At 38.5% G+C, this 12,276-nt stretch overlaps 1 protein-coding gene across 8 annotated transcripts in view; it reads right to left on the bottom strand.

Moving 5' to 3' along the window:
- Positions 1-12,276, bottom strand: part of EHBP1 (EH domain binding protein 1) — a 295,160-nt gene that overhangs the window by 232,187 nt on the left and 50,697 nt on the right. For all 8 annotated transcript variants that reach the window (XM_083369525.1, XM_083369529.1, XM_083369527.1 and 5 more), the window contains exons 4-5: positions 10,731-10,826; positions 2,742-2,795 (exon numbers count right to left, since the gene is read on the bottom strand). In XM_083369525.1, coding sequence (XP_083225651.1) covers positions 2,742-2,795; positions 10,731-10,826 — 150 coding nt within the window. The remainder of the gene's footprint in view (positions 1-2,741; positions 2,796-10,730; positions 10,827-12,276) is intronic.

Here is a 12,276-nt window from a genome sequence, read left to right as displayed (position 1 = left end):
ACCATCCTAGACAAATGTTTGTCCAAAGTTTCTTTGAAAAGCTCTAAAGATGGAGCACTCATAACTTCAAGAAGCAAGCTGTGCTCTATTGCTTCATAGCTTAAATGGCCAGAAAATTCCTCTTTATTTTGCATTTGATTTTGTCTCTGAAAAGCTTCCACCCCGTAAGTTCTTGTCCTACCCTCAGTTACTATGGAGAATAAAGTCCTACTCTCTTCCTTTACCAGCCCTTCCAGCACTGGAAGACTGCTATCATGTTTCCTCTTAGTTTTCTCTTTCTTAGGCTAAACATACATAGTCCTTTTTCACCATTTTTCATAGGATTTTACACCATCCTTGTTGCTCTTCTTTGCACTGTCTCTAATTCTTTAGCAACTTTCTTTTAGGTTGACTGACCAAATTGAACATTATATTCTAGATGGCCATTCACGGCCATTCAGTGGTTCTGAGATTTCAAAGGTATGTTAGAATATTATGGGATAGATGTCCCCAAGTTGGCATTCATTGCATTTTCTTCCCATCCACAAAATTTAGCAGGAAAGAAAATATATGAGAAGGATCAAGTCCAGCCATTGAAATATCAAAAAAACAAAACAAAACTTTTTGACATCCCCCTCCTAAAAAGTTCCAAAATCCCAAATCCACCAACCCAAAATTTGCTTTAAATACCTACATTCTAAAATTTTGGAACTAGAATAAATGCTGAACATTTATTGTACAGTAAGCAAATGCTATATTTTTAAAAAGTATACACTTTTCTGATTTTCTACCAAATGTGATAACTGACAAAACATTTAATTCTGAGTTATATCTAGCACAGGCAACTTAGGCAACCAGTCACAGATCACATAATAACATACAGAACAATATGACAGAGAAATTAGTTAGGAAGACATGTCTGAATTATAACTTCCCTACTCTAAATGTATTAAATGCAGGTATTTAATTCTGGAGAAAGGAGAAAATAAGCTTTTAAAAAAGCTAACCTCATGGGAGAATAGATAAGTACAAAAACCAAAATAGCTGGTATTTTTATGTATAAATAAATTCCATGGATTTCTTCTTTAAAGACATGCATATGATAGAAAAAGAAAGCATTTATTATAAAATTCTTGCCATTACAGACCAGTATATCTCTACATGGCATCATTTCAGATAAGTCTGCTATATAAGCAGTTTGTTTACAATCAGTGAGCAACGAGAGATCTCATATCGCGCAGGTTATTGATATTTCTTCCTACAGTTTTAAAACCACGTTCATTTTCTTCAAGTTCAGGCTCCCACAAAATATATTCAGCATATACTGTATGTTGAAACAGGTAGTCCTTGGTTAATAACCGTAATTGGGAGGAGAAAGCATGATTTCATGTGACTGTGCCGACTTATAATGGTGGTTCTGACAATTCCAGTTGCAGTTGTTGGCCAAATTCTATATGTTGTTAGGTGCAATGTCCTGTGATTGCCATTTGTGACTTTTTTCTGGCTTCCAATTGTCAGAAGCTAGCAATGAAAGTCACAAATGGGATGCTACAACTATCCTAATTGAAATCACACAATGTTGTGACGACTGCAACTTTGCAGATTGGCTGCAAGTCTCCTCATTCAGTGCCATTGTAACTTGGAATGGTCACTAAACAAATGGTTGTTAACCGAGGGCTACCTGTAAAGAAAAAGTATACAGCCTTGTCTCACTCCTTTCCGTTCCCAACCCGACCAGTCTGTCTTGCCATGTTCTGTCCAGACTGTGGCTTCCTGAGCTGTGTACACAAGGACAACGAGATGTTCTGGGACGACATTATTCTAAAGACATTCCCATAGTTATGACACTGTATATATAATCAAAGGCTTTTCTATATTCATACTCCTTTTTAAAAATCCAGATTAAATATCTGGTATTTCTCTTTCCATGCAAAGCTATAATCTGGATTTCTAACAGAGAGGTTCACAACATCAAAAGCAATTCCTGATGTTTTCCTTGAAAAATGATACGTATATGTTCATGATCAAATACTGGGATCTACCTGATGTTGTTCTTTCACTTTAGATTGATCTGGAAGTTTTACATCAGCACTTTATGATTTGTTCTACAGGCCACATCTTTATCAACTCCACACACCAATAATACAGTCAACTTTAAGATGCGTGGACTTCAATGGGCACAGCATGCTGGGCTAGAGAATTCTGGAAGTTGAAATACACGTATCTTAAAGTTGCCAAGTTTGAAAAACACTGCTCTAAATCAGATTTTTCCTAAACCATTATTTCTTCTTTGGCCACTGTGTGGCGCTATCAACCTTAAGAAGGATTTCCCAACTTTTCTCAAACTTTATTTGAAGATAATGTTGGGGGAAGAAGGAATGTTTTTGCATTTTGTAGTGATTGTTTTGCTTTAACCATAACTGCATACCATGATCTGATTGCAAGCCACAGACCAAAATTGTTATCTTTTGCAGTAGCCTTTTATGTTTTAGCTCTAAATGTTGGAGAGAAAAAAAAGACTTTGTAGTGATTCAGCATCTATGAAAACCGAACTGACTAATAAAGCAACTGATTTAAATGTAAATGAATCAGTTTGAAAAGGAATCATATTTGTGTTAGAAGTGGAAGGTGGCACAGATAGGCAGATTGCCTTTTCTTTCCTCTCTGCACAGAGGGCAAGGAAGGAGTTTCCTATCCTGAGACATGGTAATGGCTCCAATGTCGAGCTAAAATCCAAAGCAAAACACCATTTTGTCACTTACGTTTTCTATAACAAATGTCCACTCTTTGTCTTCAAATTCCTCTGCATGGGGATCCTGAAAAGCAGAAATACAATGTTAAATTCCTTTCTGAACCCAGGAAACCTACGATAGAAGATAAACAGATGAATCCTGGATTTGGATCTAGAGCAATGATGGTGAACCTTTTAGAGACTGAGTGCCCAAACTGCAACCCAAAACTCACTTATGTATCGTCGGGTGCCAGGCAGGTGTGGCCCATTGGGTGGGCGTGGCCCATTGGGTGGGCGTGGCTGCGGTGATAACGGCAGACTGGGACTAAAAAGTTCAATCAATCAATTCCAAATTTGCTAGATCTTTTTTTTTCCCTGTGAGAAGTTGAAATTGATTGATTGATTGAACCTTTCTTTTTTTTGCACGCAGTGTCAGAGGCCTAAAGCGAAAAGGTTTTATAAAACCCAGCTGAAGGCCTAGGACTGGGGCGATGGTGCACATGCCCACAGAGAGGGCTCTGTGTGCCACCTGTGACACGCGTGCCATAGGTTTGCCACCACAGATGTAGAGGATGACAGATCTGAAGTCTTGAACCCATTATCAGAAGGCCTCTTTAGCAGCATATTCACTACACTTATTATCTTTTCATCCTCCAAATACTCTGCATAGGAGTGCATTTGGCAAAGCATACTGCTTAATCACTGAGTACATGTTGGGGGGGGGAAAGGTTTAGTAGGATCATATACGGGATGAGCTGCTGTGTTTTTTACTAGACAGGGAGAAATCAGGAAGACTTTTAAAATCAGGAAGACTTTTATGTCTTCCTGATATGTTAGTTTCACACCTTGTCTTACGGCATTATATTGTATTATTGCTTTTCTTTTGGTCGTTGACTGCAGATCACTTTTTTAAATGAACTATATACAAAAACGTCCAAGATTTATTTTGATTTTTAAACAAGGGAAATGGAACATAGGAGTAGAGATTGTAGTGGTTTTTTATTATATAGCAGGGGTGTCAAACTCAATTTCATTGAGGGCCGCATCAGCATTGCGGTTGCCCTCAGGGGGCCGGGTGGGTGTGGCCTGGGTGGGCGTGGCCTACTGGGTGGCCGTGGCTAGAGTGCGTGTGGCCTACTGGGTGGGCGTGGCCAGCTCTACATCGTTTGCATCAAGGGTGTCTATGGGGGCCTTGGCAGGAGTGGGACAGATCTGAGGGTCTCTGGCAGAAGGAGGGTCTCTGGGCCAGGGCCAAGGCAGTGGGGGCCGTTCCCTCACTGTTTCCAGGATGGCTTCACGGGCCGCATGAAACCACTTTGCGGGCCGGATCTGGCCCCCGGGCCTTGTGTTTGACATGTCTGTTATATAGTATTATTCCGGCAGTTCTAAAGACCTTTTCTTTTGAAAGGTAATTTTCATTTATATTCACACACACACACAGACACACACACACACAGACATTTAGAAATCTATACGTTACATGTCAGCATTACTAAAGAATATCCATGTTGTCAATCAGCATATAGGATGACTAAACTGAGGTTCAAAATCAACATGAGTGATAGATTAAGTACAAACACACACACACACACACACACACACACACCACAGGATTTGGTGCCAATTTCTAAAAATGGTAATCAAAGTAGGGGTGGCTCCTGTTTTTTGTTAAAAATATAATAATAATGAAAGTCCAGGAGGCTGAGATAATTCATGTGCCTCCTGTCACCGGTCATTCATCAGTGCCTAAAATACAACTCAGTAACATTAAAACAAATCCAGAACACATTTTCAATTCAGAACACAGCTGGAAGGGACCTTGGAGGTCTTCTAGTCCAACCCCTTGCTCAAGCAGGAGATCCTATACCATTTCAGACAAGAGGCTGTCCAGTCTCTTTTAAAAACCTCCAGTGATATGAAGCACCCACAACATCTGAAGGCAAGCTCTTAATTGTCCTCACCGTTAGGAAGTTTCTTCTTAATTCCAGGTTGCTTCTCTCCTTGATTAGTTTCCATCCATTGTTTCTTGTCCTTCCCACTGGTGCTTTGGAAAATGTTGACCCCCTCATCTTTGTGGCAGCCCCTCAAATACTGGAATCCTGCTATCACCTGTAGTCTTTCTTTTCTCTAGATTTCAAATCCTGCAACCGTTCTTCATACGTTTTAGTCTCTAGGCCTTTAATCATCTTAGTTGCTCTTCTCTGCACTTTTTCCAAAGACTCAACATCTTTTTTTGTAATGTGGTGACCAAAACTGGATGCAGTATTCCAGGTGTGGTCTTACTAAAGTTCTGTAAAGTGGTAGTAATATTTATTTTTTCAATTACTACATTTACATCTCTTTTTAACAGACTTTTTACCATGTTGATCTTTTAAGTCATTGTCAACCCTGAAATAGAGTGGAATGAAGTGTAGCGTGAAAAAGAGTAGCTTAGAATGGTACTCATTGTCATGGAAGACAATAATCCTAGTCAGAGGGCCTTCCCATAATAAATGTATGAATCTAACATCGTTGAAGGAACAATATGGTAATAGGAAGGAATGCAGTATGTTTGGAAAATAATCATATCCCCTCCTTGGAGTCTCTTGTCATATACAGATCAGAATTCTATTTATACCTCAAAATGAAGTTTGATACTAAACCAAGTAGATATTGTATGATGTGGCAAACACTTTAGGAATGAGATACTTTATTTGTGATATTAAGCTCAAAAATTGCTAATTCTTAATCCAGATGGCTTATTTTGTGGTGGTTTTGTTTGTTCTTATAATTTTGTTCCAGATACCTTTCTGAGAAAAAGTCTCTATATCTATTGGTGATATGTATGCGTCTCTTCAGTAATGTAACTTTTGAATCCTTTTACAAATTACATTTTAATACCTACAGTAGGTTATTGAAGAAATTCCTAGCTAGTGAAGTTTAACAAGAGGGTACCTACTCCAAACTACATATAGTCATAATGATTATAGTAAGCTTGTGTCTTTGAAACCTATACTTTTAACGTATGGATTTTATCAATTTAGGCAAGTTATTCTGAAGAAATAAGGAAGAAACAAGATCCTAAATTAACTAAAAATGAAGGGATTAACAAGGACAGAAACTACTGGAAAAAAAAGTTTGGACAGGAGCTGCAAATGACGGTAGAATTGCTACTATAATCATCTGTTATATCATAGATAGATAGATAGATAGATAGATAGATAGATAGATAGATAGATAGATAGATAGATGATAGATAGATATGAATATTAATTACAAGCCCACCTTTATTGAAAAATATATAGGTTTCAACCAGTTATCATCTTTAATATAACAAAAAAGAGTAGCACAGAATTTTCTTTGTAATAATAATTATTTTCTATTTACTTTTCCTTTAAGAGCATTTTCCTTTCATATATTGGTACTCTGTGATACAAATACTTGATTCCTTTACATTGTTAAGACTTCTTTCTGATTGCATACATTATAACCAACTTTTTATGTTTCAGTCATATTTTTGCAATGTGTAGTGGTGACAGTTGGGTAAAATATACATATAACACATACTCATGGCTGGAGAGTAACTTTATATCTTTTGCAGGATCCAATCTGGGTCGGTCACCAGGACCAGAGGTATTGTATTCTGAGCCGTATATCTTTTCTCTGAATTAATTCCCTACTACCTCATCACATCATCGATTCGGGATAATATTTCATTCATTTGCTGAAATGGATATTTATAAATGTTTACGTCACAATCTAGTTGTTAGGTCATCATGGGGGTACAAGGCTCTTATATGATCCTTTCATGGGAAAAAAGGCAACCTTCAGCTTATTCCTCATACAATGAAAACCTGTTATTTGGAACTAAGTTTGAGGTGTTCACTTTGTCCATTGGACAATCATAGGCATCTATTTTCTTTGGTGAAATTTTGGAGGCCACTGAAGCTCCATCATAGAACATAAAGCCAGAGATATCATTTGGAAAGAAAAAGGTTGGATAAGGCAGACCATCATATTCATGTAGAGGTTTCTCAAACGGAAGAACATGAACAAGTTCCTCTTTTTGTTTCAGGCAAATATTCTGCCCAGTGACCGATCCTCTATGCTTTTAAGTAACAAGTGTTCAAGTATCCACTGCCCACTGCTAAGAGGCTATACTTAACATTCTCATTAGTCACAGATGCCCAGACGGGTAACCTTTAATCCTATCAGCAAGGCCATTTCAACAGCCACTTACAGATTCAGAGATAATGCAATCGTATCACTTCCAAAACACAAGGCTTGTCTAGCTTGGTGCCTGTTCTTTACCCACACTACTATTTTAGAGTGCTGCTTTGCAAACAAATTCGGTCCTTTATCTCTGATTCCTATACAGACTGTATGAGCAATGCATTCTGTCATCAGCCACTGCCAGTACTGATAAAAACCAGGAGCACAGCTCTGATCTTCAGCTTTTAATCAGTGCAAATAGGTTCTCTTGGGAGAGATACTTCCACGCTGCGATGCAAAATGGCAGTGCAACCTTCTTTCTTTCCTTTGGGAGATCTCTCTCCCCTATTTGAACCTGCTGATCCCCAACCTTCTCCAACATGGTGCCCTTTAATTTAGACGAGACGGATGATCTTAGAGTATGGACAATTGTTATGAATCCCAGCAAGTGGCTAGGATCTCTAGGAGCTGCAGAGGGAGCAAGAATTAGGTCACCATAAAAGTTAATACAAACAAATGTTCTTTTAGCAATCATTAATTACATATCCAAATCTTGATAGGACTACACTTTTGAAAGTATGTTGTTGTAGTTTCACTTAAGTGTTATTCCGCCATTGTTTTAATACATGAGGCTCTTTATATCAGGCCCTTCTCTTTTGAAGTATAAGCTTTATACGGTGAATTACTCAGAAGATTGGCTATTAGGTGATACAGAAATACTTTCTTGCTCTGTTAAATTACTGAAATGCTAGTTGGTGTCTTATACCAAGGTTGGCTTTTAGAGATGTTCCAAAATAAGGTGAGCAGATATTCTTATCATATTACGCCAGTACCGTTTGATGGCTTGTGTCAACCTTTGGGATTAGCTGAAAGCCTGAAATCACCTGAGATCAGGTCAGATAACATACCATATCTTTCCATATATAGCTAGTTCAGGGGTAGGCAACCTTGGCTCTTTTATGACTCATGGACTTCAACTCATGCTGACTCAGGAATTCTGGGAGTTGAAGTCCATGAGTCATAAAAGAGCCAAGGTTGCCTACCCCTGAGCTAGTTGGTTCCTAAAACAAATTTTAAAGCTCCTCTTTCAAAATAAATAAGTGTGTGGCTATTCGGAACAAGGAAGAGGTGTCCTGGGTGTGAAATGCCATTCCCAATTGCTGGGAATGCATGCCTGTTAGGCTCCTACACTGAAATATTTCTGATTCCAGACATAGTTAGTTCTTATTCTTTCAGCTATCTATCCCTTCTATTTTAAAAGCAGAAATTACTCAGGGATATATGTCTTACTTTACATGTGTTTGCTTTTGGGTTTGGCAACCATTTAATTTCTGAATATTTGTATGCTGTGGTTTATTGATGCTTCTGAATTTCTCTTTTGCCAGCCAACTAGACTACTTCAGCTAATGGCTAGCATGGCAATGTATTACATAGGAATATGGATAATCTTTGTCTAGGAATCACAATTGAGACCAGCAACTCAGTCATTAAGTGAAGTAGTTGCTAAGTAAAACATTTTACAATTTTACTTCAGCTCTCCTTCTTTATAGATCTGCAAAGATCATAAATCAAAGGACTGGTTGAAAAGTTATTTTTTCACCACTCTTGTAACTGTGGATGAGCCAATAGCTAAAATGAAGGCTACACATAATGACAAACATAATATATAATTGTATAAATATATAGCTGTATAAGTAATTTAAATTGTCAGCAAATTCTCTCTTAGTATGAACACTGGTTACCTATGTACAAGGGCAAGCAAAGTTTCAGTGGCTTATTTTAATGGTTTGGATAGCCAAGGCCACTATAGGATAAGGATATAAAACCATCAGCTAAGTGGAGGAGAACAGGATTTCCAGTGGCTTGGCAGGATTGGCAGAATTGGGGAGAGTGGTGTTTTGGTATTAGCTGTGTTACTGTGTTAAGCCACTTTTAGGGATTAGCACTTTTTCTATGTTGGTGACTGTCAGAAACCAGCAGAAAATTGCACATCCTTTTATCAGCAGTTTATTGAATTTCAGCATCTACTTCCAAGGGCCTTTGGAACCACAAAAATGGATTTCAAGGGTTGCAAGCAGCCTACAGACTGCAGGTTGCTAACCCTTGTTGTAGAACCACAGGTTCAAAGAGATGGAAGCAGAAAAAAAGAGCTTCCAATCTGCAGAGCATGTGTGTGTTGAAAATGCACACATAAACACACATACACAATGTCATCCTTTCCATTTCTGTTGTTCCCCTTCCTACCTGTACCAGACCTATACCTAAAGACCAGATTTTATTGTCCTGGATGATGAACCTAATCTGTAATAAATTAAATTGACATGTACTGCAAATAAACAGTAATTTTTTTCCCAATTTCACGATAGCCAGCTCCATTATTCTGAATCCAAATAACTTTTTATAGAAACATCCTTGCTCGAATAAGACCTTGATGGTTTGTTTGGTATTGGTCAAACAAACATGTTTTTAAATAGGAGACCAATTTTTGTGGTACATTTTCTAAAGTGATCCTACAGTTCCTTGACAGCTTATTTACTGAACTCACAGCATTATACACTAACGTGGTTTCTTTACTTTGATTTATAATGAAGCAGTGAATATATGGCAATCTTTTGGATTTCAAGACATGCTTTGTGCAGCTTATCTTTGGATACAGGGGTGGCTCTACAGTCCCAGTCTGGAAGCATACTGTGTAGTGCAGAGGCCACCAACCTTCTGGGCACCAGGGACCAGTTCCGTGGAGAAAGGTTTTTCCGTGAACTGGAGAGTGCGTGGTTTTGTGTGCTGCCTGCTTCCCATGGATGGGGCTTTGCTTGTTTGTGTGGACCAGTTGCTGGCATGCCACATGGACCAGGGGTTGGAGACCCCTGGTCTAGTATGATGGGGGCTCTGGAAGTCCATTGTTGCAGTGACTATGGGTGTTATTCTGTGATGCCACTCAGGGTTTTCTAATAGACTTTGGTGTTGTGTACCTTTAAAGGTGGTGGAGGCTTCATAGCACAGGGTTCAGATTTTGTCAGCAGCCACAACCTAGGCTGGATGTCAGAGCGGCATAGGGTTTCTTTCACAGCATCATTGAAGTACTTGCATAGTCAAACTTGAACCTATTCCCAGAGTTCAGTAAGCGAGACACAAGGTGGTCATCCATTCTGATGATATGTCCCACCCACCTCATCTGGGCTCTGATAATCAGGGACTCAATGCTGGTGCACTCTGGGTCATCAAAGACTTCCAGGTTGGAGCCATGGTCTTGCCAATGAACGTGTGTGTGATTTTTCCCCCCAGTTGTTTGATGTGCCTTCAGTACAAAGTCAAGGACTCATATCCATATAAGACAGAAGGGATAACCACAACTTTCCAGCTTTCTGGAGATAGAGATGTTATGTTGATTAAGCACTCTAGTATGCAACCATCCCATTGCCTGGCTGGCCTTGTTGTTCCTGGAGTCAATTTCTTTGTTCAAAGATCTATTACTTGAAATGATGCTTCCCATGTATTGGAAGTTGTCAGCTGGTTTCATGAACAGTGATTTTTGGTTTTGTGGTCTTGGTACCTGGCAGAGGCTGGTAAAGTACTTCAGTTTTGTTCAGGATGAAATCAGGCCAAGGAGCATAGCAACATCTGAGAAGTTCAGAATCAATTGTACATCATAGGTTTTTGGTGCATCAAGAGAGCACAATCATCAGCAAAGAGGGTTTCTTGAATGATTATATGAAGGCACTTTGTTCATTTGTTTAGGCAGTGAAGGTCAAAGTGAGAGTTGTCCGATTGGTACCATATATAAGTATGCATATATGTATACACAGAATTCAACAAAACACACACTTACCTTAAAAAGTGTCACAGTGATTTCAATGTTTTCAGGAACAGGCCACACTACTACCCCACGATAAGGATTCTTTATTCCTGGTTGCCAACTATGAGCCTGAAGAAAAAAATTGTGTGAAAATGGAGAAGTCTTAAGCTATGTAGACGTAACAGCTGAGAAGAATGCAGAGAGCTATATTTGCTACTTATGGGTAAAGATGATTGAAAGAACAATGCCTAGGACTAAAGCTAGATGTAAAAATGTCTAATACCAATCAAGGCAAAACCAGTCACAAATCGTCACTCTCTTTTACCCCATAGAAGTGCAGAAAGCCTCTCAGGTTTACCACACTTGGTCAACACTTTTGCATGTGTATAGATTTAACATTTTCACCCACTACTATCATTTGGCTATTAGGCAATGAGAAGAAGCTCATGATGATGATGATGATGATGATGATGATGATGATGATGATGATGATAATAACAACAACAACAACAAAAATGAATGAATGAAAGAATGAATGAATAAATAAATAAATAAGTAAAGTTGCAAGGGACTTGGAGGTCATCTAGTCCAACCCCCTGCTCAGGCAGGAAACCCTATACCATTTCGGACAAATGGCTGTCCAGTCTCTTCTTAAAAACTTCCAGTGTTGGAGCATTCACCACCTCTGGAGGCAGGTTGTTCCAGTATAATGGAAAAAGGAGAGAACCAAGTAAAATGTACAAAATACCTGTTTTGGAAAAAGTTAAAAATGGAATGTGCCTACTTTTCTTATCTATTGATATAATTGTGTCATATTTGCTCCAACTCCATCAGACAACCAGACTAAGACAATCTGTCCCATTGATCCATTGCATTCTTATTTGAGTCAGTCGGTCATTCTTTCTCTTTTAGCCCAACTAGTTCATAGGGTATTGCGATGGGGGGGAAAGAGGAAAGAGTAATACATACACTGCCCTGAGGTCCTGTATAAAAGGTAGGATACAGAGCTAAATTAACAGTAACATAATAAAATATTTATGCCAAACTATACATTTAGGTAAATCCTGGGACACAAATATCTTCTCAATACAACCGGATCCTACATTTGACTTGCTTCCAAGAATGCATTTAGTTAAAACTAATTTCTTTGCTTATGCATTACTGGCAGGATGACTAAGGCCTTAGGAAACTTTATTGATCTGTAGACCTGGAGACAGACCTTTCTAATCGCATAAAAATATAAATGATTTTAAAAAATCATTTTATTATAATTCTTGAACTTAACTGGAAGATGGAACTTAGTCCTACAATTCTTGCTATTTGAGAAATGTTCTTTGAACATTCAAAGAATGCTCTTATTCAAATCAGGTTAATGTTCTCTGCAAAGGTATTTTAACTCCTGAAGGATAGGTCAAATACTTCACAAGTGAGGAATGGTGAATTTTTCTGAAGTAAAGACCAACTTTACTTGCTATCTGAAAATTCAGAAAAGCTAGGAGCAGCAGAGTGCTGCTGCCTGTATTATATGTCTGAACTAACAAGGGACTGTGCACTATGATGTGCAACAGAACAGATTCAC

The sequence above is a fragment of the Vipera ursinii genome (genome assembly GCF_947247035.1).
Source record: "Vipera ursinii genome assembly, chromosome: 1".
NCBI classification, from domain to species: Eukaryota; Metazoa; Chordata; class Lepidosauria; order Squamata; family Viperidae; genus Vipera; species Vipera ursinii.
Note: the sequence above shows the minus strand (reverse complement) of the source record. Positions and strands in the feature narration are given on the sequence as shown.